This window comes from Mustela lutreola, chromosome 15, assembly GCF_030435805.1.
Source record: "Mustela lutreola isolate mMusLut2 chromosome 15, mMusLut2.pri, whole genome shotgun sequence".
Taxonomy (NCBI): domain Eukaryota; kingdom Metazoa; phylum Chordata; class Mammalia; order Carnivora; family Mustelidae; genus Mustela; species Mustela lutreola.
The window spans coordinates 14,144,254-14,167,981 of NC_081304.1; the positions used below are offsets into that span (position 1 = coordinate 14,144,254).

The 23,728-nt window shown below is 38.9% G+C and overlaps 1 protein-coding gene and 1 non-coding gene across 2 annotated transcripts in view; both read right to left on the reverse strand.

Moving 5' to 3' along the window:
* Positions 1-297: 297 nt before the first annotated feature.
* Positions 298-23,728, reverse strand: part of CEP95 (centrosomal protein 95) — a 41,769-nt gene continuing 18,338 nt past the window's right edge. Inside the window, exons 9-20 of the mRNA XM_059149223.1 lie at positions 20,743-20,855; positions 20,452-20,581; positions 19,708-19,861; positions 8,469-8,608; positions 7,727-7,813; positions 6,516-6,645; positions 5,516-5,685; positions 5,326-5,400; positions 3,570-3,722; positions 1,273-1,419; positions 914-985; positions 298-642 (exon numbers count right to left, since the gene is read on the reverse strand). Of these exons, the coding sequence (XP_059005206.1) occupies positions 466-642; positions 914-985; positions 1,273-1,419; positions 3,570-3,722; positions 5,326-5,400; positions 5,516-5,685; positions 6,516-6,645; positions 7,727-7,813; positions 8,469-8,608; positions 19,708-19,861; positions 20,452-20,581; positions 20,743-20,855 (1,548 nt within the window). The 3' untranslated portion in view covers positions 298-465. The remainder of the gene's footprint in view (positions 643-913; positions 986-1,272; positions 1,420-3,569; positions 3,723-5,325; positions 5,401-5,515; positions 5,686-6,515; positions 6,646-7,726; positions 7,814-8,468; positions 8,609-19,707; positions 19,862-20,451; positions 20,582-20,742; positions 20,856-23,728) is intronic.
* Positions 4,236-4,369, reverse strand: LOC131817126 (U4 spliceosomal RNA). The gene has a single exon (XR_009348340.1). It is a non-coding gene; the product is annotated as a U4 spliceosomal RNA (small nuclear RNA).

Consider the following 23,728-nt stretch of genomic DNA (forward strand, 5'->3'; position numbering starts at 1 on the left):
TTTGCCTCTCGCACGCAGGCCTCGGCCAACAGGAGCCAGACACACGAATGCTCATCCGCCACATGAAACCTCTCCACCCATTCACACAGGGTCTTCAAGATTTAACCCCAGCTCCCGCCTCTGATGACAAGCCCACACCTAGCGCTTCTCTGACTTAGAGATTTTTATAGTTTTTACTAAACTACAGCAACAGGCTTCAGGAGCTGGCTGCTCAAGCAAGGCTTGTTACTCTAGTGCGACTCTGCCCAGTGAATGTGTGCCTTCTCCCCGCTCCTACGTCATACATTCAAAGTGGTATACTTGGAGAAAATGATTTTTATTTAAAAAAATTATGTCATAAAAAGTATTGGAGTGAATATGTAAGTAAGGCATATAGAAATGAGTCTCCTGGTTTAGACTCTTCACTGACTCCGTTCTAGCTCTGTCCTAGTCAAGGCTTCCAGAAAGCACTTACAAAATCGGGCCTCAGAGGAAGGGATTCTTACTGTACTGAAAAGAAGCCAGATGAAGCCGAGCTCTGAAGCGCTCAGCTTCTAATTCCCGGAAGAAAGAGTCCTCGTCGTTCTGGGTTATCATGCGCTGCAGTTGCTGAATTTCCTTCTCCATCTTCGATCTCAGCTCCCTCTTCACCTTACACAAGGTCTAAAAGAGAACTCGGGTCATCCCGCTAGTAACATCTGCCCAGGCCCCCCATCTGTTTCTATTCCCCCTTTACCTTCCAGCTCCTCAAGCTTCTGCAATTTTAATAACCACACAGTCCTTCTTACAGAGACTGAACAGGTCAAGTTAACACACAATCAATCCTACTTATAGGATTAACCATAGAATAAATGTTTGGGATCACAGATGTAATACAGTTGTTTTCTAATTCTTAAAAATGTAAATCAATGATTTCTATCCTGTTAATTATTACCTGGGCCTGGGATTTCTCTCTGGCTTTGAGTTCCTGACGTTCTTGTGATATGGCTTCTGCCAGCAATGAAAACTGTGTAGAGAGGAAAAAAAAACCGAATGTTTATCCTGTAGCCCAAATTTAATAATTGTGATATATAATGTTCAGACTTAAAATCTTTATTTTAATAGAAACAGGGTAACAGAGAGAGTCTGTACTGTGGCCAAGTACTAGCTTATCATGAATAGTCCGTCTGACCAGTGTACTGACAGGCTGAGTTACTCTGTGGAGGTTTTTCATAAAACAGAATAAGCTGATTTTTGACACAAGGTGGTCAGGATGAAGCACGTGAGAATGTGAACCAGCAACAGTGAGCTCACCTGGTCTTTATAGTAGTTCTCCATCGAGTCTAGTTCATTCTGGTGCTGTATCTTTTGTTCAGCTCGTTTTTCTCTGGCATAGTTTCTTAGGTCTCGTAATCTTTGCTTTTGAATTTGTAAACCTTCTTCAAACAATTTCTTAAATATCTGTCGTTTAGTTAGAAAAATAAAGTTATGCCGAACTTTCATAGAGGAATTAGAAGCATTTTGTCCAACTGTACTGATTGTATTTCACAAAGTTTTTTGTTTTTAAAAAATGTTATTTATTTGACAGAGAGACAGCCAGAGGGAACACAAGCAGGGCAAGTGGGAGAGGGAGAAGGAGGCTTCCCGCAGAGCAGGGAGCCTGATGTGGGGCTCAATCCCATGACCCTGGGATCATGACCTGAGCTGAAGGCAGACGTTTAACGGCTGAGCCACCCAGGTGCCCCTCTATTTCACAGTTTTAAGTAACAGCTTTACTGAGATAAAAGCCACATACCACAAAATTCACACTTTTTTTTTTTTTTAAGATTTTATTTATCAGAGAGAGAGGGAGAGGGAGTGAGCACAGGCAGACAGAATGGCAGGCAGAAGCAGAGGGAGAAGCAGGCTCCCTGCTGAGCAAGGAGCCCGATGTGGGACTCGATCCCAGGACGCCGGGATCATAACCCGAGCCGAAGGCAGCTGCTTAACCAACTGAGCCACCCAGGCGTCCCCCAAATTCATACTTTTAAGAGTAGCATTCAGCAGCTTTTCGTATATTCAGAATTGTGCCGCCGTCACCATCCCTTCAGAAAGAAGCCCTATACCCATCAGCGGCCACTCACGCACCCCCTGCAACCACTAAACTACTTTCTATATCTCTAAATTTGCCTAATCTGGGTTATTTCTTATAATCCCAAAATATGTGGCCTTTTGTATCTGGCTTCTTTCACCTGCCATGTTTTCAAGGTTCATCCTTTTCATTGCCACATAATACTGTGATATGGGACTTTCACATTTTGTTTATCCATCAGTTGATGGGCCCTGGAGGTTTTTTCCTCTTTTTGCGTTTTATAAATAAAGCTGCTGTAGGTTACTGTACACAGTACAGTAACTGTACACAGCCACACCTATTTGTGTGGCTGTACGCCTAGCAGTGAAATTACGGAGTCACAGGGTAGCCAGGCTAATCTTCTGACGAACTGGGAGACTGATCGAAAGTGGCTGCGCCATTCTGCCAGCCTTGCGTGAGAGGCTGTAACTTCTCCGTATCGTTGCCAACACCCTTTTTTTTTTTTTTTAAGCCATTTTAGTGAGTGGTTTCCCATTGTGGTTTTTATTTGTACTTCCTTAATGACCAGTGGTGTTTAGCATCCTTTCCTGTATCCCCCAAATTCTTCAATTCTCAAGCAGCCAATCTATAAGGGAAGAACCCGAGCCAGAGAAGAAACAAATGGTGCATTTGCACATGTGCACAACCGAGGTGAGGTGCTTATCCTCAATCGGGGCTGGAGGAAAACCAATTACTCCCAGGAGGTACATATGCCCACTGTCCTTACAGCCATGCTGTCATTAGTCAGCGGTGTTACCTTAGTCCAGTTACGTAACCGCTCAAAGCCTCAGTATCCTCTAGAACTGAGGATGACAGTAGTATGCCCATTAACTGTCATTACCTTAATGTTTTACTCTAGAGATGCAATTTACCGCCAGTTTGGAATCCCAAAAGATTAAGCATTTCAGCCTGATTAGGGTGGGAGAACAAATAATGTGGAGAAATACTTCACAGAGCCTTCGTCCTACACTCCTTTCCCGGTTTCATGTGGAATCCAGGTCATCTAGTCACACCTTAAGTCCCTGTCCCTTCTAACACGTTCTCAAACCCCTAGAAGCAGTTGCACTGGAGGACACAGGTTAGAGGGAATCAGGGCACCGGAGACTGGGAGCAGACTGGAATGTACCATGCAGGTAACAAAATGAGGCATGGACAAGTTGAAACTCTCACAGCCGGCACTTTAAGACTTACATTTGGGTTTTGGATGCAAACTGGGACCGGAGTCCCAAAGAAGGTGGTCCTGAAAGCTAACAGATAAAATTCACCCTTTTGCAAAAAAGGGTTGCAAAAAAGCTATATTCACAGGGCACCTGGGTGGCTGTTGGTTAAGCATCTGACCTCTGATTTTTGGCTCAGGTCACGATCTCGGGGTCATGAGATAGAGCCCCACGTCGGGCTCGGAGCTCAGTAGGGAGTCTGCCCCTCCCCATTGCTCACTCCCTCACCCTCTCTAAAATCAGTCAATCGATCTTCAAAACAAGAAACAAAAACCTGTATTTACCATTTCTTCCCGCGTCCTCATTCGCATCATTTTTGCACGCAACTGAACTCTGTAATCATCATAGTATTTTCGGGCACGGACAATCTGCTGCCGATTTTCTGTTATTTTTGACTGTGTCAACTTCTGCCTATAAATGCGGTCCTTGAAGTCTTGCTGGGAAAGGGAAAGTGAAAAAGAGGAGTAAGGACAAGAGGAAGACAGACTCTGGCATTCTTAGCTGCCCCACTCCCCATCACGAAGTCTTCAAGGAGTAAGCCAAGCAGGCGGGGGCCAGTGGCCTAATACGTGGGCATAGACTCTGACAAAATGTCAACCCCCAGAAGCCTTCCAGGCGTGGGGAGGTTCATCACCAGTCCAGAAGGCTGCTCCAGTGAGCCATGATTGCTGTATGTGATCTTGGTGGAACTGCACATCTCATCCCCCGTGTCCCCTAGGGGGTCACCTAAAGCCACACCCAGACGCAAGCTTAAAAGGAGTAGAAAAAAGCCATTCTGACTTTCAAGCAAAGTTTGAGTTATACCAAGAGTATTTATGTCAAAACTAAGGAAATTAGTATCTTACAAAGTAGTGAAAATGAAACGAGGTCATGTGCATAAAGCCCTCGACAAGGTATCCAGTCAGATGCTTGTTTTCTTTTCCCCGGAAGTACCACATGCAGATTCTCAGAGAGCTTCCCCTTCTTTGTCTGAAATTGTTTAGTAGTATACTTCTCACTGCTTATCTCAACCAAGAGTTTTAATTAGCAATAATCGTGCCTCGGATAAACCTCATTGGCTACGATACTGCCACTGCGCAAAGCTCAACCAAGAGTTTTAAAATCCCTTCTTCTGACATACTGTCTTTTTTTGTGTGTGTGATTTTTAAATTTTTTATTTTTTATGAACATATATTTTTATCCCCAGGGGTACAGGTCTGTGAATTGGCAGGTTTACACACTTCACAGCACTCACCAAAGCACATACCCTCCCCCAATGTCCATAACCCCACCCCCCTTCTCCCAACCCCCCACCCCCAGCAACCCTCAGTTTGTTTTGTAAGATTAAGAGTCACTTATGGTTTGTCTCCCTCCCAATCCCATCTTGTTTCATGGATTCTTCTCCTACCCATTTAAGCCCCCATGTTGCATCACCACTTCCTCATATCAGGGAGATCATATGATAGTTGTCTTTCTCTGCTTGACTTATTTCGCTAAGCATGATACGCTCTAGTTCCATCCATGTTGTCGCAAATGGCAAGATTTCATTTCTTTTGATGGCTGCATAGTATTCCATGACATACTGTCTTTGACCTCTGTCCTCTCCATTATACTCAACAGAAGATTCTGTGCTCTGTATAATTCTCAATCCAAATCAGAAGGGAGGGTGTTAAACTAGCTCAGTTCTCTGCTTGTGAGCTTAGGTCAGAGAGGACAAACGACACTAGCTTACAACCCCCCTGGTACCTTGAAGTTGCTGTGGAGGCAGAGACAGACCTGAATTAAGATCTCAACCTTGCCCCTTGCTGAGTAAGTGGGACCAAATACAAGTTAGCATTCTCAGAGAAAACATGTCCATTATGTTACTATAAAAACCAAAGGAAACTGTATAAAGTATTTGGCACCTTTGCCCCTCATCAGTTTTGGTTACAGCCTCAAATGCTTCCATAGGCAAGTGTTAAAGACAGATGTCTGTGGATCTATTACCCAGCTGTATAAATACAAGTAATTAATGTAACTTACAAACTCAAAACTGTAATACTCAACCTGCTCTTAACATACCAGTCTCTTGTTATGTTCATATTCTTTCTTGACAAGTGCAGTAAGGAGCTCATGCCTTTTTAAGGCTTCTTCTATCTTTAAGAGGGACAGAAAGGAAGAAGGTTAATACTGCTATTCACTAAATTCTGAAGGATAAACTCTTCCCCTTTCTGGTTTATATTCCTAAGCTTGTAATTAACAGTTAACTTACTTCATCCTGAAGTTTTTTCTTTGATCGATTTTCTCTATATGCATCTTTTTTGAGCTGTTCAACCTGTGTAATTTGCTGTTTCCACATTTTGCTTAGTGTTTGGCCAGAAACATAGAGAAATGGAAATTGCTCCAGCATGAGGGGCAGTAGACTGTGTTCATTTACTTTCACTGCAAGGTAAAACAAAACAAGCACAAAACCCTTTAATCTGAGAGACTTGCTGATAAGCTTTTAATAAGCACTCTCATTCTCCCTTCCTGGTAGAGCAAAGCTTTATAAGTGATGCAGTTCTGATCCTGGAGACTAAATCTAAACATATGTCATTAACTTCTGCACTCCTTTATTCCGAGTATACCAACTACCGGTAAGGATGAGAATCAGCTCAACATTCTGACTGATGACATGCTGTTCTGGTGAAGTCCATCCTCACTGCTCAGCTGACTCAGCGACTGGGGTGGACGCTCTGTGTGTGGCCAAACACTCCTCAGCCCTACTGGGAGGCAAAGTCTCTGTCTGGCGGGATATCGTTAGGCGGCCAGCAGTGTTGGAAATGCAACCCTGGCATTTCACATGACCTCATTTTCCTTGTAACAGGACTCGAACACTCACTAGCACCAGCTGTCAATATAACAGGGCTGGACGGGACATCTGCTTGCTTTGGAGCAACCCTTGGGTTCTACCAACTTCCCAGAAACAAAGAAGCAACTAGTGTGAGTGAACAGAGTGAAGCTGCAGGCGGAGCAGCAGGTAGTCCTGCCCATTTGTGCCTCCGGTACCAATATTTGGGCCTCCGAAGGTTATTAAATAACCTTTTAAATAAATGCCTTATTTACAAGTTTTATCTTTCTCTTTATAGAAATCTAGCATATGGCAGTGATAAAAGAGGAACTTTCTCCAGCTAACTGGTGGATGTTAAGTTTTCAGTGCTGTGTCCTTGGAATGTAGCACACACTTTCAAAGAATGCCAGTTTTCCATAAAGTACAATTTTGTGGTTCTTACTTGGAACTGCTTTATTTGGCTTTGGCAAGCCACCTCTTGGACTTGGAGTTGTGGTTTTTCTAGAGTAAGTCTTCCAGGGCTGACTACATTTTGGAGTTGCTTTATGAGCAGCTTCTCTGTATATTTTTTCCTTAGGAGCAGACATAAAACAATACAAATAAAAGTAGTAACTCTCTCATACATTATCTTAAATATTACACATTGAAAAAAAATAGCTAACTAATCCCCAACCGAACACCTTACTTCCAATTTCTAAAATCTGGTTAGTGTTTATCTGAGTTAAAAGCATCTTTTGGCTTCTGGCACCCTTTGGAATTTTAAAAAGCACTGAATCCTTTTTGAGTTTCAGAGTCACGTAGTCCCACACCCTAAATACAACCACTAATAATGTTTTGATGTACTGGCTTCTTTGACAACTTTTTCCATGTAAACTAAAAAGGTTCTTAAATAATGTTTATCATAACCATACTGTATTTTATATCCTGTTTTGTTCATGAACATTCCAGCACAAGCATTTTCCTGTTTTCACTTAGTTTCTGTAACTATCCTTTTGAAAAGGCAATGGACATGTCTGCTTTGTGCTTCTTCCACTCAGGCACAGAGTAAGTGGGATCTCCTCATTCCCCTTTAACCTGTCAGCCCCAACTATCTTTTATTTTTAAAGATTTTATTTATTTATTTGTCAGAGAGAGAGAGAGAGAGAGAGAGAGCGTGCGTGTGCACACAAGTAGGCAGAATGGCAGGCAGAGGTGGAGAGAGAAGCAGGCTCCCTGCAGAGCAAGGAGCCTGATTCAGGATTTGATCCCAGGACCCTATGCTCATGACCTGAGCTGAAGGCAGTGTCTTAACCAACTGAGCCACCCAGGTGTCCCCCAACTATCTTTTAAACCCCTGATGAACAGAACTTCTTAAAAACTGATGGGTGTTTTGGGCAGGAAGGAAAAGTGTTTGGAATCTTTTGGTACCAAGCATCTGCTTCAGCTTGGGTCATGATCCCAGGGTTGTGAGATCGAGTCCCACATGGGGCTCCTTGCTAGGCGGGGAGTCTTGCTTTTCCCTCTCCCTCTGCCGCTCCCACTGCTTGCGTGTGTTCTCTCTGACAAATAAAATCTTTAAAAAAATTTTTCTTCAAATAAAAAAATAAGAAAGATCTCTGTACTTTCCACTGATCTGATCAAGTTGCATTTATTATAGTAGAGACTTTTACCCACTGTTTCCTCCTCATTTATTCCTAGAGATCCAATATTCTCTTGAACTTTATTTCTTCTTAGTTCCCTTTCAAATGCTTCAGTTAGTGCCTAGAGCAGAGAAAGCCATATGACATTACAGTTAATAAAAGCATATAAAAATGAAAATGAAGGGAAAAAAATTAACCTAAGATTCTGTCATTCCATTTTTTTTTTAAAGTTCCTTTTGGGTCCCTGTTATCCTAAATATATTTAATATTATATTATAAACATTATAAACATAAACATATTTAACAGACATGTAATTGGGACATAACCCAAAAATGCATATTTTGTTTTCTGGTTTTATTACTTTCATAGTTCCTTGAATGGAAGTTACATGTTATTATAAGACATTTGAATTAATTTCAGTTTTTCACTATCATAAAACATACTATAGCAAAAATGTACATGTTCTAAATTAATTTGCATTTCAAAATCCCTATTCCACAGCAGAAAGCCTTCCTTGGTAATCATACATTCTCCATATTGAATCTTAACCACCTCCTCCCATTCCTGTCTTAGAGTATCACAAGTATAAATCTTATGTTCCATAAAGGAGGGACGGGGGACATAAAAGCTATGTCCCATAATCTCCTACCATCCACTCAGTTCGAGAATATTAAATGCACCTGAAGCCTTTAATCAGCAGGACATTCACTGTAGTATTTGGTTGAAGGTAAACAGTATTGCCTGCTATCCAATCATAGTCAAAGATGGGATGTACCTTTGCTTGGAATTGGCGAATATCTGTTTCTTTTGGCTTTTGCTGACGTTTTCTCTCTATATGGAACTGTGTATTTTTGTTAACTGGAGATGGAGAGAGCGAATGAGATCTGTAGGGTGGCTTTCTATGAGTGGAAAGTCCTAAAACATGGAAGAGACATGTACCATTAGTTCCTATAGAGCCAATCAAATAGTAAAATTACCAAATCCAAAAAGAATGACTGTGAATGTGCTAAGCGTACTCTTTCCTGTAACTAATTTGTATTTTTTAAAAAAATTTTGAGAAGAGGGGCGCCTCAGTGGTTTATTGGGTTAAGCCTCTGCCTTTGGCTCAGGTCCTGGGATTGAGCCCCGCATTAGGCTCTCTGCTCAGCAGGGAGCCTGCTTCCCCCCCTCTCTCTGCCTGCTGCTCTGCCTACTTGTGATCTCTCTCTCTCTGTCAAATAAATACATAAAAAAATCTTCAAAAAAATTTTTGAGAGAGCATGCACATGAGTAGGGGTAGGGGCAGAGAGAGAAGCAGACTCCCTGCTGAGCCAGACGTGGGGCTCAATCTCAAGACCCTGGGATAATGACCTGAGCCGAAGGCAGACACTTAATGACTGAGTCACCCAGGTGCCCCTATCTAATTTGTATTTATTTGTAATGTTTAGCTTGACCAATATACACAAAGGTATACAGTTTCAAAAAAGCACTTAGGTTCTTTTCAACTTTGGGTTGAAAATGGAGCAACATGTGGAATTAAGTGGAAGGAAGTGGTGCTGGAGAAAGAAAATGTTAAATCATTGAAGCCATGTGTCTGCTATCCTTTTACACCTACCTAGGTCCTGAGGAGGTAGGATATAAGTACATCTACATCTTACCCTTATAAAGCAGCATGCTTAGAAGAAAAGGTTAATATAATTCAGCATCTTCTAAGTAGTCCCAATTTTTCCTTATGTAGTTAAGTTGCCCCTAATTCCATACTGCCTAAGAGATCTAACAAGTCACTTCATAAACAGTTTTATGTTCCACTGTTTTTAGTTGTACTTGGGCATCTGCTAGCTGTGTAGAGGTAGACTCCATGTCTTTTCAGAGAAGTGAGTAATTCTAAAGTTAAGAAAATTAGTTTGATATCTTTATAGATAAACCTTCCCAAAGAATTCAAATTTCCCTAAGCTTTTTATTTTTTCACTCTTTTAATTCAAATCTTTCAAATTAATTTCAAATATAAGACATTAAGGGGGTGCCTGATTGGTCTGTCAGTGGAGCATGCAACTCTTGATCTTGGGGTCATGAGTTTGAGCCCCATGTTGGGCACTGAAATTACTTAAAAAAAAATAATAAGAAGACTGGGGCATCTGCGGGGTTCAGTCCCTTGGACATCCAACTTTTGGTTTTGGCTCAGGTCAGGATCTCAGGGTCCTCAGAGTAAGCTGGTGTCCTGCTCCAGGCTCAGCGGGGAGTCTGCCTGAGAGGCTTTCCCCCTCTTCCTCAGCCCTTTTCCTGGCTTGCTTACCTCCTCTCTCTCTAGAATAGATAAATCATAAAAAAGTAAGATATTAAGAAAAATGGACTTGCACAACTGATTTTAAATGATGTTTTTAGGACATTCATAATGTATTCTTTTCATTGAAGATCCAATGAAAATAACATTTTGACTTACAGTGAGTTTTCAAAATGGGATACGTTTATGTGTATAGAAGGGAAACATGTAGGTTACTAGGTGAGGCTTACCTAGCAATTACTTGGGAAAGTTTAAGGGGAGGAAGATGAAACAATCAAGAAAAAAATATATTTTTGTAGTGAAAAGCAGTTCTACTAGATGGACAGCCTATGAAAACTTTTTTCTTTTCTTTTTTTTTTTTTTTAAAGTAAGCTCTATTCCCTACATGGGGCTCAAACTTACAGCCCACAGCCCTGAGATCAAGAATCCCATGCTCTTACAACTCCGAGATCAAGAGTCCCATGTTCTACAGCTAAGCCAGCCAGGTGGCCTAAAATTCTAGAGAAATCTTTGCCCATGTTACAGGTTGTTCATTGTTTTTACTTTTTATAACTACACTTTTGCAACCTGTATGTCCTGTAATAGAGGAAATGGTGATACATATTTTCATACAAGTGGAACTTAATAAAAATGAATGAACTAGATCTGTAAATATCAACAGATTTTCAAAACATTAACAGAAAAAAGTTGCAGAATAACACAGTATCATTTGTAAGTAAATATGAGCTGTTACCATATAAAAACAGAAATGAGAAGGTTCCAGTTTAAGATGGCAATACGAAGGCTCCTGAATGCACCTCCTCCCACAGACACACTGAATCTACAGCTATACATGGAACAGTTCCCTCAGAAGGGAATCCAGAAACTAGCTGAAAGACTCCTATACCTCAGGTGAATGAGGAAAAAAACCTACACTGAAATGGGCCTTGGCACACCCTCATCTGTTGGGAGTCATTAAGAACAAAGGTGGCAGTTTGGACTATCACAAAGGTTTCAGACACCCAAGAGCTAGGGACAAGCACTACTCCTTTAAGACTGGAAGAGTGGCTGTTTTACTTAGTGCACAGAGGCCAACAGAGACAGAAAAACGAAGAAAAAGAAGAATGCATTCTAAACAAAAGAATTAGATAAAGTCAAATAAACCTTAGTGAAACAGAGATAAGGACTCTAACTTGATGAAGACTTTAAAATGGTGGTCATAAAGATGCTCACCAAGATCAGGAGAACCATCTGTGCGCAAAACGAGAATCTCAACAAAGAGAAAACATAAGAAAGTATCAGTCACATAATTAAAAAATATAGTGACTAAACTGAAAAATTCAATATTGGGGATCAACAGACTAAATGAAGCAGAAGAAAAGATGAGCAAACTCAAAGGCAGAACTGTGGAACTTATCTAGACAGAGGAGCAAAAAGAAAAATGAATAAAAAAGAGAGAAGATAGCTTAAGGGATTTGTGGGACACCAGCAAGTGGACCAATACATACACTATAAGGGTCCCAGGAGAAGAGAGCAAACAAAGCCAGAAAGCCAATTCAAAGAAATAACAGCTAGAAACTCCCCTAACCTTGGTAAAGGAAACAGACATCCGGATCCAGGAAGCCCAGAAACTTTCAAATAAGATGAATTCAAAGACCCCACACTAACACACATTATAAATAAATAGTCAAATTTAATTTGAGAGAATCTTTTAAGTAACAAGAGAAATACAACTTGGTATGTACAAGGGAACCCCCATACCACTATCCTTAGATTTTTCAGGTGAAGCTTTTCAGGCCCAAAGGAACAGCACAATATATTCAAAGTGCTGAAAGAGAAAAACTGCCAAGAAAAGCTATTTGACTCAGCAAAATTGTCCTTTGGAACTGGAGAAATAGCTTTCCACACAAGCAAAAGCTGAAGCAGAGTTCATTTACCCTAGAACAGCCTTACAAGAAATTTTTAAGATGCTTCTTTAAATAAGAGGGTGCTATTTAGTAATAGGAAAGCATATGAAAGTACAAATCTCACTGGCAAACGCAAATATATATAGTTAGATTCAGAGAAGTCTAATGTAACTGGTGGGTAAATCACATATAAATCTAGCATGAAAGTTAAAAGACAAAAGTAGCAAAAATAACAATTTTTTAATGGCTACACAAGGTAAAATGATGTAAATTATGACATTAAGAATTATGTATGGGAGCAGGAAGAGTAAAAATGTAGAACTCTAGTATGCACTCTAATTTGTTATCAACCTAGAATACTAGAAAACGTTTTATATAGGCTTTAGGTTTTAGGTTTGCAAACCTACTATAGGATTGCAAAAACCTATAACAGATACACAAAAGATAAAGAAGACTAAGCATAGAGGAAATCATCAAATCACAAAGCAAGAGAACAGAGGAATTACAAAACAGCAACACTAAACTGATAATTATAATTATTTTAAAAGTCAATGGACTAAATTTTCCAATCGAAAGAGAGTGGCTAGATGGATAAAAAACAGACACGACTACATGCTGACTGCAAGATTCAAACTTTAAGGACACACACAGCTTGAAAGTGAAGTAGATATTTCACATAAATGGAAACCAAAAGCAAGCTATGGTAGCTATACTTCTATCAGACAAAACAGACTTTAAGACAGAGATTGTAACAAGAAACAAAGATCATTATATAATAAAAGGGACAAATCATAAAGCGTATTTAACATTGCTAAGTATGCACAAAACACAGGAGTATGTAGATATGTAAAGTGAATATTAATAAACCTAAAATAGAAAGGAGAAATAGTAATACGACACTTAACAGACATTTACAGAACATTCTATCCCAAAGCAGCAGATATTTATTCTTCGCAAGGATACAGGAACTTTCTCCAGGACCAATCATATGTTAGGCCACCAAACAAATCTTAATAAAGTTAAGAAGATTGAAATCATATCAAGCATCTTTTCTGACACAATGGCTTAAAATTAGAAAGCATTTACAAGAAGAAAACTGGGAAATTCACAAATATATAAGGATTAAACAATACACTATTGAACAACTAGAAGGTCAAAGAAAAAAATCAAAGGAGAAATAAAAAAAAATCTTCAGATGGACAAGGAAATAAAACATCAAAAACTATGGGATGTAGCGGGCACCTGGGTGTCTCAGTTACATGTCCAACTCTTGATTTCAGCTCAGGTCATAATCTCAGGGTTGTGGGATCAAGCTCTGCACAGGGCTCCATGCTGGGTGTGGAGCCTGCTTGGAATGCTCTCTCTTTCCCTCTCCCACCACCCCCTATTCACACAAGCTTGCTCTAAAATAAAACGGAACCCGTTTGTTTAATAAAACAGGCCAAAAAAAAAAAAAAAAAAAAAAAACCCACCTAAGGGATGTAGCAAAAGCAGTTCTAAGATGGAATTTCACAGTGATAAATGCATATATTAAAAAACAAGATATATGACACCTAAAGTACAAGCAACAAAATAAAAAAAAATTAGTGTGACTACATCAAACTAGAAAGCTTCAGGAATGTGAAAAAATATTTGCAAATTACGGATCTGATAAAGGGTTAATATTCAAAATATATAAAGAACTCCTACAACTCAATAGCTAAAAGCCAAATAATCAAATTTAAAAACGGACAGAAGAATGGAATAGACATTTTTCCATAGAAGATTTACAAGTAGCCAACAGGTACATGAAGAAGTGCTCAACACCACTCATCATTACAGAAATGCAAAGTAAAGCTACAGTGAAATAGCACTTTATTAGAATATTAGAATGGCTATCACCAAAAGACTAGAAATAAAATGAGTTGGAGAGGCTATGGAGTAAAGAAAACCCTTATACACTGTTGGTAGAAATGTAAATTGGTACAGGCACCATAGAAAAGAGTATGGAAGTTCCTCAAAAAATTAAAAATATCATATGATACAGCAATTTTATCTCCTGGAATATATTCAAGGAAAACAAAAACACTGCGGTACAGATTATCTGCTATCCCATGTTCATAACACAATTTACAATACTTAAGATATGAACACATTAAATGTCTAATGATGGATGAATTATTCAGTCATAAAAAGCAGGAAAATCTGGGGTGCCTGGGTGGCTCAGTTAGTTACTTCTGCTCAGATCATGATCCCAGGGTCCTCAGATTGAGTCCCGCATCAGGCCCCTTGCTCAGGGGGGAGTTTACTTCTCCCTCTACCTGCTGCTCCCACCCCCCCGCTTGTGCTCTCTGGCAAATAAATAAATTCAATTAAAAAAAAGAAGAAAATCTGTCATTTGTGACAACATGGATATGGACCTTGAGAGAATTATTGTATCATCTCACAAATATAGGGTCTACATGAGACCTATAAGAAACCACTTATAATTGGAATCTTAAAAAAAGGGGGGGCAAACTCATACAAAAAAATATTGGATTTCTGGTTACGAGAGGCAGGTGAGGGGAGGAATGTGATGAAGGTGGTCAAAAGGTAAAAAATTTTAGTTATAAGATGAATTAGTACTAGGAATATAGTGTCATCATGATCACTATAGGTAACTCTGCCATATTTGAAAGTTATGGTAGATCTCTGGAGTTCTCAACACAAGGGAAAAATAAACTTTTGCTTTTTCTTCTATCTGTAGATAATGGATGTTAATTAGTTATTGGTAATCATTTCACAAGATATGTAAATCCAGTTATCATATATAAACATACACAGTGCTGTATGTCAACTCTATCTCAATAAAATTGGAAGAAAAAAAGAGAAACAAGATCTTAAACAACCCAACTTTACTCCTTAAGGAGACTAGGAAAAAAAAAAAAAAAGCAAAAGAAGCCCAAAGTTGTAAGAAAGGAAATAACAATGATCAGAACAGAAATATGTGAAACAAACACCAAAAAAGGGGAAAAGACCAATGAAACTAACAGCTTGTTTTTAAAAGATAAAATAGAGATAAATCTTTAGCTAGACTTAATCAAGGAAAAATTTTACTCAAGTAAAACTAGAAATTAAAAAGGAGACATTACAACTAATAAATACCACAGAAATACAAAGGATCATAAGCTACTATGAACAATTTTATGCCAACAAATCGGACAACTTATAAGAAATGGGTTAATTCCTAAAAACATCAAAGCTACCAAGAATTAATCAAGAAGAAAAAGAAATCTGAACGACTAATTACAAGTAAGATTACGTCAGTAGTCAAAAATCACCCAACAAACTAAAACGTCCAGGACCAGACAGCTTCACTGGTAAATTCTACCAAACATTTAAAGAAGAATTAATACCTGAAGCACCTGGGTGGCTCAATGGGTTAAGCCTCTGCCTTCAGCTCAGGTCATAATCTCTGGGTCCTGGGATCGAGCCCCGCATTGGGCTCTCTGCTCAGCGGGGAGCCTGCTCCCCACCCCCCCACCCCCCACCTCTGCCTGCCTCTCTGCCTACTTATGATCTCTCTGTCATTAAAAAAAAAAAAAAAAAAATCTTAAAAAAAAGAAGGATTAATACCAATCCTTCTAAAATTCTTCCCCAAAAATGGAAGAGAAGGAAATAGCTCCAAACTCATTTTAGAAGGCCAGCACTATCCTGATACCAAAACTAGACAGGACAGCACAACAAAATTACAGGCATAATGATGAATACTGATTCAAAATAAATATGGATGAACATAGATGCAAAAATCCTCAACAAAATATTAGCAAATGAATGCAACTGTGTGTATATGTGTGTGTGTATGTATATATTTAAACATTTATTTTAGAGAAAGAAAGTATGTGTATGTGGATGAGCAGGGGGAGAAGCAGAGGGAGAGAAGCAGACTCTGCTGAGCATGGAGCCCAATGCCAGGGCTGATCTCACTAGCCTGAGATCATGACCTGAGCCAAAAGCAAGAGTTGGACACTTAACCAACTGAGCCACCGAAAACTCCCATGAATTCAACCGTATAGTGAAAGAATCATGAACACCATCATGAAGTGGAATTTATTCCAATGCAAAGATGGAATAACATCTACAAATCCGTGTGACTCGCCACATTAACAAAATGAAGAATAAACATATGATCATCTCAACAGATGTAGAGAAAGCATTTAACAAAATTCAACATCCATTCAGGGAAAAAACTTTCAATAAACTGGGTATAAAGGGAATATACCTCAACATAATAAAGGCCATATCCGATAAGCCTACAGCTAACATTATGCTTAATGGTGAAAAGCTGAAAGTGTTTCTTCTAATTTCAGGAACATGACAAGGATGCCTATCTACTCTTACTGCTTTTATCCAACACAGTAGAGGAAGTCCTAGCCAGAGCAATTAGGTAAGAAAAAGAAATGAAAGGCATTCAGGGGCACCTGGCAGGCTCAGTTGTGGAGCATGTGACTTGATCTCAGGGTTGTGAGTTTGAGCCCCATGTTGAGTGTAGAGATTACTTAAAAATAAAGTCTTAAAAAAAAAAAAGGCACTGAAATTGAAAAAGAAAAAATAAAACTCTGTATTTGCAGATGACACTACAGTAGTTATAGAAAACGCTAAAGACCCCACCCAAAAACTGTTAGAATAAATGAACTCAGTAAAGTTGCAGGATATAAAAAACTGTATACAAAAATCAGTTGCTTTTTATATGCTAAGAACTATATGCTAAGAGAAAACAATCCCATTTACAATTGCTTAAAAGATACTCAGCCATAAAAAAGAATGAAAGAAATCTTCTGATCTGCAACAACATGGATGACCTAGAGAGTAGAATGCTAAGTTAAAAAAAAATCAAAAAGAGATGGGGCGCCTGGGTGGCTCAGTGGGTAAAGCCGCTGCCTTCGGCTCAGGTCATGATCTCAGGGTCCTGGGATCGAGTCCCACATCGGGCTCTCTGCTCGGCGGGGAGCCTGCTTCCTCCTCTCTCTCTCTCTGCCTGCCTCTCTGCCTACTTGTGATCTCTCTCTGTCAAATAAATAAATAAATAATCTTTAAAAAAAAAAATAAAAAAGAGAAATGATTTCACCCACATGTGGAATTTAGAAACAAAAAAAGAAATAAAAAAACCAGACTCAAAGACAGAGATCCGGTGGTTGCCAGAGGGGAGGTGGGTGGAGGATAGGTAAAACAGAGGAGATTAAGAGTATACTTAGCTTGATAAGCACTGAGAAATGTACAGCATTATTACTGAATCATTATACTATATACCTTAAAATAATTAACACTGTATGTTAACTATACTTGAATGATAATTTAACAAAGAATAGAATACCTACAAATAAATTTAACCAAGAAAATAAAAGCCCTATATACTGAAACTGTTTAAGACATTGATAAAAGAAGACACTAATAAATGGGAAGATATTCCATGCTCAAGGATTTAAAGAATTAATATTGTTAAAATGCCCATACTACCCAAATTCATCTAGACTCAGTATAATCCCTTCAAAATTCCCATGGTATTTTCACAGAAAGAGAACAATCACAAAATTGGTATGGAACCATAAAACACCCCAAATAGCCAAAGTGATCCTGAAAAAGAACAAAGCTGAAGGCATCACACTTTCTGATTTCAATCTGTATTACAAAGCTATACTGTCAAAACAATATAGTACTAGCACAAAAGACACATAGGATCAACAGAACAGAATACAGAGCCCAGAAATAAACCCACACGTATATGGTCAATTAATTTACAACAAGTGAGCCAAAAGTATACAATGGGGAAAAGAGAGTCTCTTCAATAAATGGGACTGGGGAAACTGGACAGCCACATGCAAAAGAATGAAACTATAACCTATCTTACACCATATGCAAAAATCAACCAAAATGAATTAGGCATCTGAATGTAAGATCTTTGAAACCATAAACTCCTAGAAGAAGACAGCAGGTAAAAGCTACTTGACATTGGTCTTGACAATGATTTTTTTGGATTTGATACCAAAAGCAAAGGCAACAAAAGCAAAAATCAACAAATGGGAAAATATTAAGCTTCTGCACAGCATAGGAAACTATCAACAAAATGAAAAGGCAACCTAACAGGAGAAAATATCTGCAAATCAGATATAATATAGAATTAATATCCAAAATACATTAAGAACTCATACAACTCAATAGGAAAACAACAACAACAAAACCCAAAAACTATACAATTAAAAATTGGGCAGAGAAACTCGATAGTTTCCCCCAGACAACCTACAAAGGGCCAAAAAAGGTACATGAAGGGGCTCCTGGGTGGCTCAGTGGGTTAAAGCCTCTGCCTTCGGCTCAGGTCATGATCCCAGGGTTCTGGGATCAAGCCCCGCAGGGCTCTCTGCTCGGCAGAGAGCCTGCTTCCCCCCCTTCTCTCTCGGCCTGCCTCTCTGCCTGCTTGTGATCTCTGTCAAATAAATAAATAAATAAATCTTTAAAAAAAAAAAAAAAAAAAAAAAAGAGTACATGAAAAGAGGCTCAACATCCCTAATCATCATGGAAATCAAAATAAAAATCACAATGAGATGTCACCTTACAGGTTTAGAATAATTGCTATGATAAAAAAGACAAGAGATACCAAGAGTTGGAAGAGAATAAAGAGAAAAAGGAACCCTTGTACACTGGTAGGGGGAATATAAATTGGTGCAGCCACTATGTAGTATAGTACAGAGGTCACTCAAAATATTAGAAGTACCATATGACCCACTGATACTTCTGGGTACCCAGAAGTGAAAAGAAATCACTACCTCTAAAAGATACATGCACCCCCATATCACTGCAGCATTATTTACAATAGCCAAGATACAGAAGCAGCCTAAATGCCCATCTACAGATAAATGGATAAAGAAAAATACATAAGAGAATATTATTCATCCATAGGAAAAAAAGGAAATCTTGCCATCTGTGACAATATGGATGGGCCTTGAGGACCTTATGCTAAGTGAAAGTAAGTCGGACAGAAAAAGACAAATAATGTATGGCCTCATATATATGTGGAATCTAAAAAAACCAAACTCATAGATACAGAGAACAGACTGGTGGTTACCAGAGGTGGGCGTGAAAGTGATCAAAAGGTACGAACTTTCAATTATAAATAAGTTCTGGGGATATAATGTCCAGTGTGGTGACTATAGTTAACATACTGCATATCTGGAAGTTGCAAAAAATCCCATCTTAAAAAAATTTTTTTTTTAAGATTTTATTTATTTATTTGACAGAGAGAGAGATCAGAAGTAGGCAGAGAGGCAGGCAGAGAGAGAGAGAAGGAAACAGGCTCCCTGCTGAGCAGAGAGCCCGAAGTGGGACTCAATCCCAGGACCCTGAGATGATGACCCGAGTCAAGGCAGAGGCTTTAACCCACTGAGCCACCCAGGCGCCTCCATCTTAAAAGTTTTAAGAAAAAAACTTGTAACTATGTGAAGTGATAAATGTTAACTAAACGTACTGAGGCAATCATTAATATCACAATCAACCTATAAATAAATCATTATACTGTACACCTTCAGTGAATACGGTGTTGTGTGTCAATTGTATCTGAATAAAGTAACAAAATAAAAACAGGGATAAAAGATATAAACTTTGAGAGAGTTGTTTCTTTGAAGGAGGGGAAAAATGGACTGTGGGGAGGACAGAGGGGATTTCAACTCTTATTTTTAAATTCAAAAGGTGTAAAGCATATATAATTACTAGCATCTCCTTTTAGGTGGTGAAGATATATTTTTTCACCTTTTATATATTTCTGAAATATTTAAAATAAGAAACCCAGTCATAAACAAATAGAAGTCCCTAAACGGATCCCTCGGACATCCTTATCCTGGCTTCTCTGGGATAAGTACCTGGCCTTCGCTTCTTTGGCCCATACTCCATGATGCTGTCACTGTGCTGAGACAGGGTTTCATCCTTCCTACTCTCCATCTCTTCATTTCCAATACCGTCTTCTTCATAGTCAGTCTTATCTTTAATTCGATCACCCAGGGCACTTTTTAACATCTATTGAAAAAACACTTTTCAACATCTTTCACTGATTTTAGCAGAATATAAGTTGGAAAAGTAGAATCTTTAAAAAGCTTCTTCTCATAATTAGGTACTAATAACTTTCAGATGCTTATGCATATTTAGTTTTTGAAGGGTATATATCAATGCTATGGACTATTCAGTGTCAGTAAACTTTATAGTAAATTACAAAAGGATTTAATACATTTATTCAATGATACCCCCAAATTGTAATACTGGATTTGTGAGGATCAAGAGATCTAATTTTACACAAAATCTAATTTTATACCAAATCTGTCTTAGGTGTATCTAAAATAAAGATTTTAATGTAATCAGTTAAATGATTAGTTTTCATCAGAATTAAGTAAAAATCAGGATAAATCCATACCAAATTTGGTTATATCATGAAAGGTTAAGTATGAGATGACTTCTCATCCTATGTCCTACCTGCCTGATTAATGGAACATTTTCACAGTAACTAAGACACAACTAATTTTGGTGCCTTAGCTTAGCGTTCATCTTCAATTAGATCACTTTAATATTCACCAACTATGGCAAACTCAATATAGATAAAAAATAAGACTTGCCCAATCTAGTTCAGAGAGCCGTTGAGAGAGTTTCTCAGAAACTGCATGTAATTCTTGTTCTGTTAATCTCTTTCTTGGCCTCTGGGAGAGGACTGAATCCCAGGATGAGACTGCAGGTCTGCTTTCATATCTGTAATAAAATGACCATGTGACATTTAAATAGCCAAATGTGCTGTAATGCATGCTTTTAACAAATATTTCATACTGATCTTCAGAGCTAAGTCTGGAGAGTATACTCCTTTCTTCAAATGCCTTTGCAAAGGGACTGAAAACAGACTGCAATAATGTTACCTTTTTCCTTTGGGAAACTTCCTTGTCCTAGGGCCTTGGATCTGAGCTGAACACATTTCCTGTTTGCTATCTTTAGTCAACTCTGAAGTTAAGACAACTTTATTATCTGATTCCTATTAAAAACAAAAGACAGTTGATTTGAAAAAGCTACAAAAGATGGCACATAGAAACATTTTGCGGGGGGGTGGGACATGTGGCACAAAGCTCAGTCCCTTTACTCTCCATGTTTAACTTTTTTTAAAGTTTTTTCATTTATTTAAGTAATCTCTACACCCAACATTTGAGCCTGTTGGCAGGGTTCAAACTCACGACCCTGAGATCAAGAGTTGCACACTCTTCCACCCCTATTTTACTTTTTTAAAAACACATTTGTGGGGCGCCTGGGTGGCTCAGTGGGTTAAGGCCTCTGCTTTCAGCTCAGGTCATGATCCCAGGGTCGGAATCATGCCCCACATTGGGCTCTCTGCCTCCCCCTGTCTCTCTGCCTGCCTCTCTGTGTACTTGTGATCTCTGTCAAATAAATAAAATCTTTAAAAAAAAACAAAACAAAACAAAAAAACACATTTGTCAGGGTGCCTGGGTTGGCTCAGTTGGTTAGGCGTCTGACTCTTGATTTTGGCATCAGATCATCTCAAGGTCAGGAGATTGAGCCCCGCTTGAGGTTCCACACTGGGGGTGGAGCCTGCTTAAGCTGCTTTCTCTCCCTCTTCCTCTGCTCCTCCCCCTCCACACCTTGCTCATGCTCACTCGCTCTCTCAAAAAAAAAAAAAAAAAAAATGTCAAAATACTCTCTTGATCCTTAATACCAAAGGAATGGAAGAGCAATGTCTCTAAACTTGTACTCAGATAAAAACTGTGGGTCAGAGAGCCATTAAAATATAAAGGCAGGTGAGGTGTTCTCAATATGAAAATTTAGGGGCTACAGCTACACGTGGACAATGAAAAAAATGAATAAATCACAAGTGTATTAAAATCATTCTCTTTGGTATTAAAAAGTCAACAGAAACTGTCCAAAATCGAAATAAAGATAAAATCTTCTAAAATATGAATATAAACTCAATGTTTTGAACAATTTCTTTTTCAAACATTTATTTATTTATTTGAGAGAGAGCAGGTGCAAGTGTACAGGGGGTCGGGGGGAATGCAGTAGGGAAGGGACAGAGGGAAAGGGAGAGAAATCCCCAAGCAAACTCCCCACTGAGTGCAGAGCCCAATGTGGGGCTTGATCATAGGCCCCAAGATGATGATCTGAACTGAAGGCAGACGAGCCACCTAGGCATCTCATTTAATAATTTATTTCTTAATCTCAGAGGAAATCTTATGAAGAAGCATTTGGTGTTTAAGAATCTCTCAATTTCACTTACCTTTCTCTTCTACCAAAGTAAAATTAAACACTTTTTAGTAAATAACAACTATAATACAAGCACATTTAAAAAGTTTTTATTGAAGTTTAAATGTCCTGGTCAAATATTATTTCAAAATGAATATTCTCACTTACATGCCACTCAGGTCAGGAAATAGAATATTACCAGCAATCAAAAGCTCTACCATCCTCTCCTAAAACTCTCCCAAGTGTAACCATTAGCCTATGATCCCTTTTATCTATCCACCCTCCTATCTGAAACAGATGCACAGAATGTTTCAAAGAATATAGCCACCTAATGCTAATGATCTTTATTTCATCTTTGCACTTTTTATGCACTGTTTGAATTTTTAATAATGCGAATGTATCATTGTTTACAAATTTACCTTTTGCATATCCCTAGCTGTTCATTTGTAGGATAGGGACAGGATAACTTTACAAAAAGGGATTTTTGGGGCGCCTGGGTGGCTCAGTTGGTTAAGCGGCTGCCTTCAGCTCGGGTCATGATCCTGGGATTGAGCCCCGCATAGGGCTCCCTGCTCAGCAGGGAGTCTGCTTCTCCCTCTCCCTCTGCCTGCTGCTCTGCCTACTTGTACTCTCTCTCTGTCAAATAAAATCTTAAAAACAAAACAAAACAAAACAAAAAAACCAAAAAGGGACTTTTTTTTTAAAGAAGAGTGGAAGCAAATAGGCCAAGGTATTAATAGTAGTTCACACTGTAATAGGAATATGAATGAGTGTTCCTCATACTTGTTTTTTTCTTAAGATTTTATTTGTTAGGGTGAGACAGAGACAGAGTATGTATGTGTGCACAAGCAGGTGGGATTAGCAGGCAGAGGGAGAAGTAGGCTCCCTGCTGGGCAAGGAGCCTGACGCAGGACTTGATCCGAGGACCCTAGGCTCATGACCTGAACCGAAGGCAGACACTTAACTGACCCAGGCATCCCTCCCCCCACCCATTTTTTCTTTTTAAAGATTTTATATATTTATTTAAAAGAGTTTGAGAGAGAGAGAGAGAGAGAGAATGCACAAGCAGGGACAGAGGCAGAGGGAGAGAGAAAGGGAGAAGCAGACTCTCCACTGAACAGGGAGCCGGACGTGGGGCTCGAACTCAGAACCCTGAGATTATAACCCAAGCTGAAGGCAGACACTTACCAACTGAGCCATCCAGGTGCCCCCATAGCTTCTTATACTTATAAAAGTTTAAGTGATTTAACTAAGGACATAGAATATGGGTTCTGAAACTAGAATACCAAGTTCAAATCCTGACTCTACAGTTGCTGTGTACGACCTGAGACAAAATATTTAATCTCTTTATATCAGCTTCCTCATAGGAAATAAAAATCATACCTACCCCATAGCTACTGTGAGGAGTAAATTATTCAATACGTGTATAATATCTACAACTGTGCATGATACAAAATGAACACATAATGCACATTAGCTTTTAATATTTGCCTTTTTATACAATCATCCCTACTGCCTTAGAGTCAGAACATGCAGATATATGCAGAGGTAAAATTTCAGAAGTACAGTATTCTAATTAGCAGGGTATCCCTGACTACTATTCTAGCAGAGACCTCCTTAGATCTAGAGACTTCTATCTAATTATAAGCAAGTTTT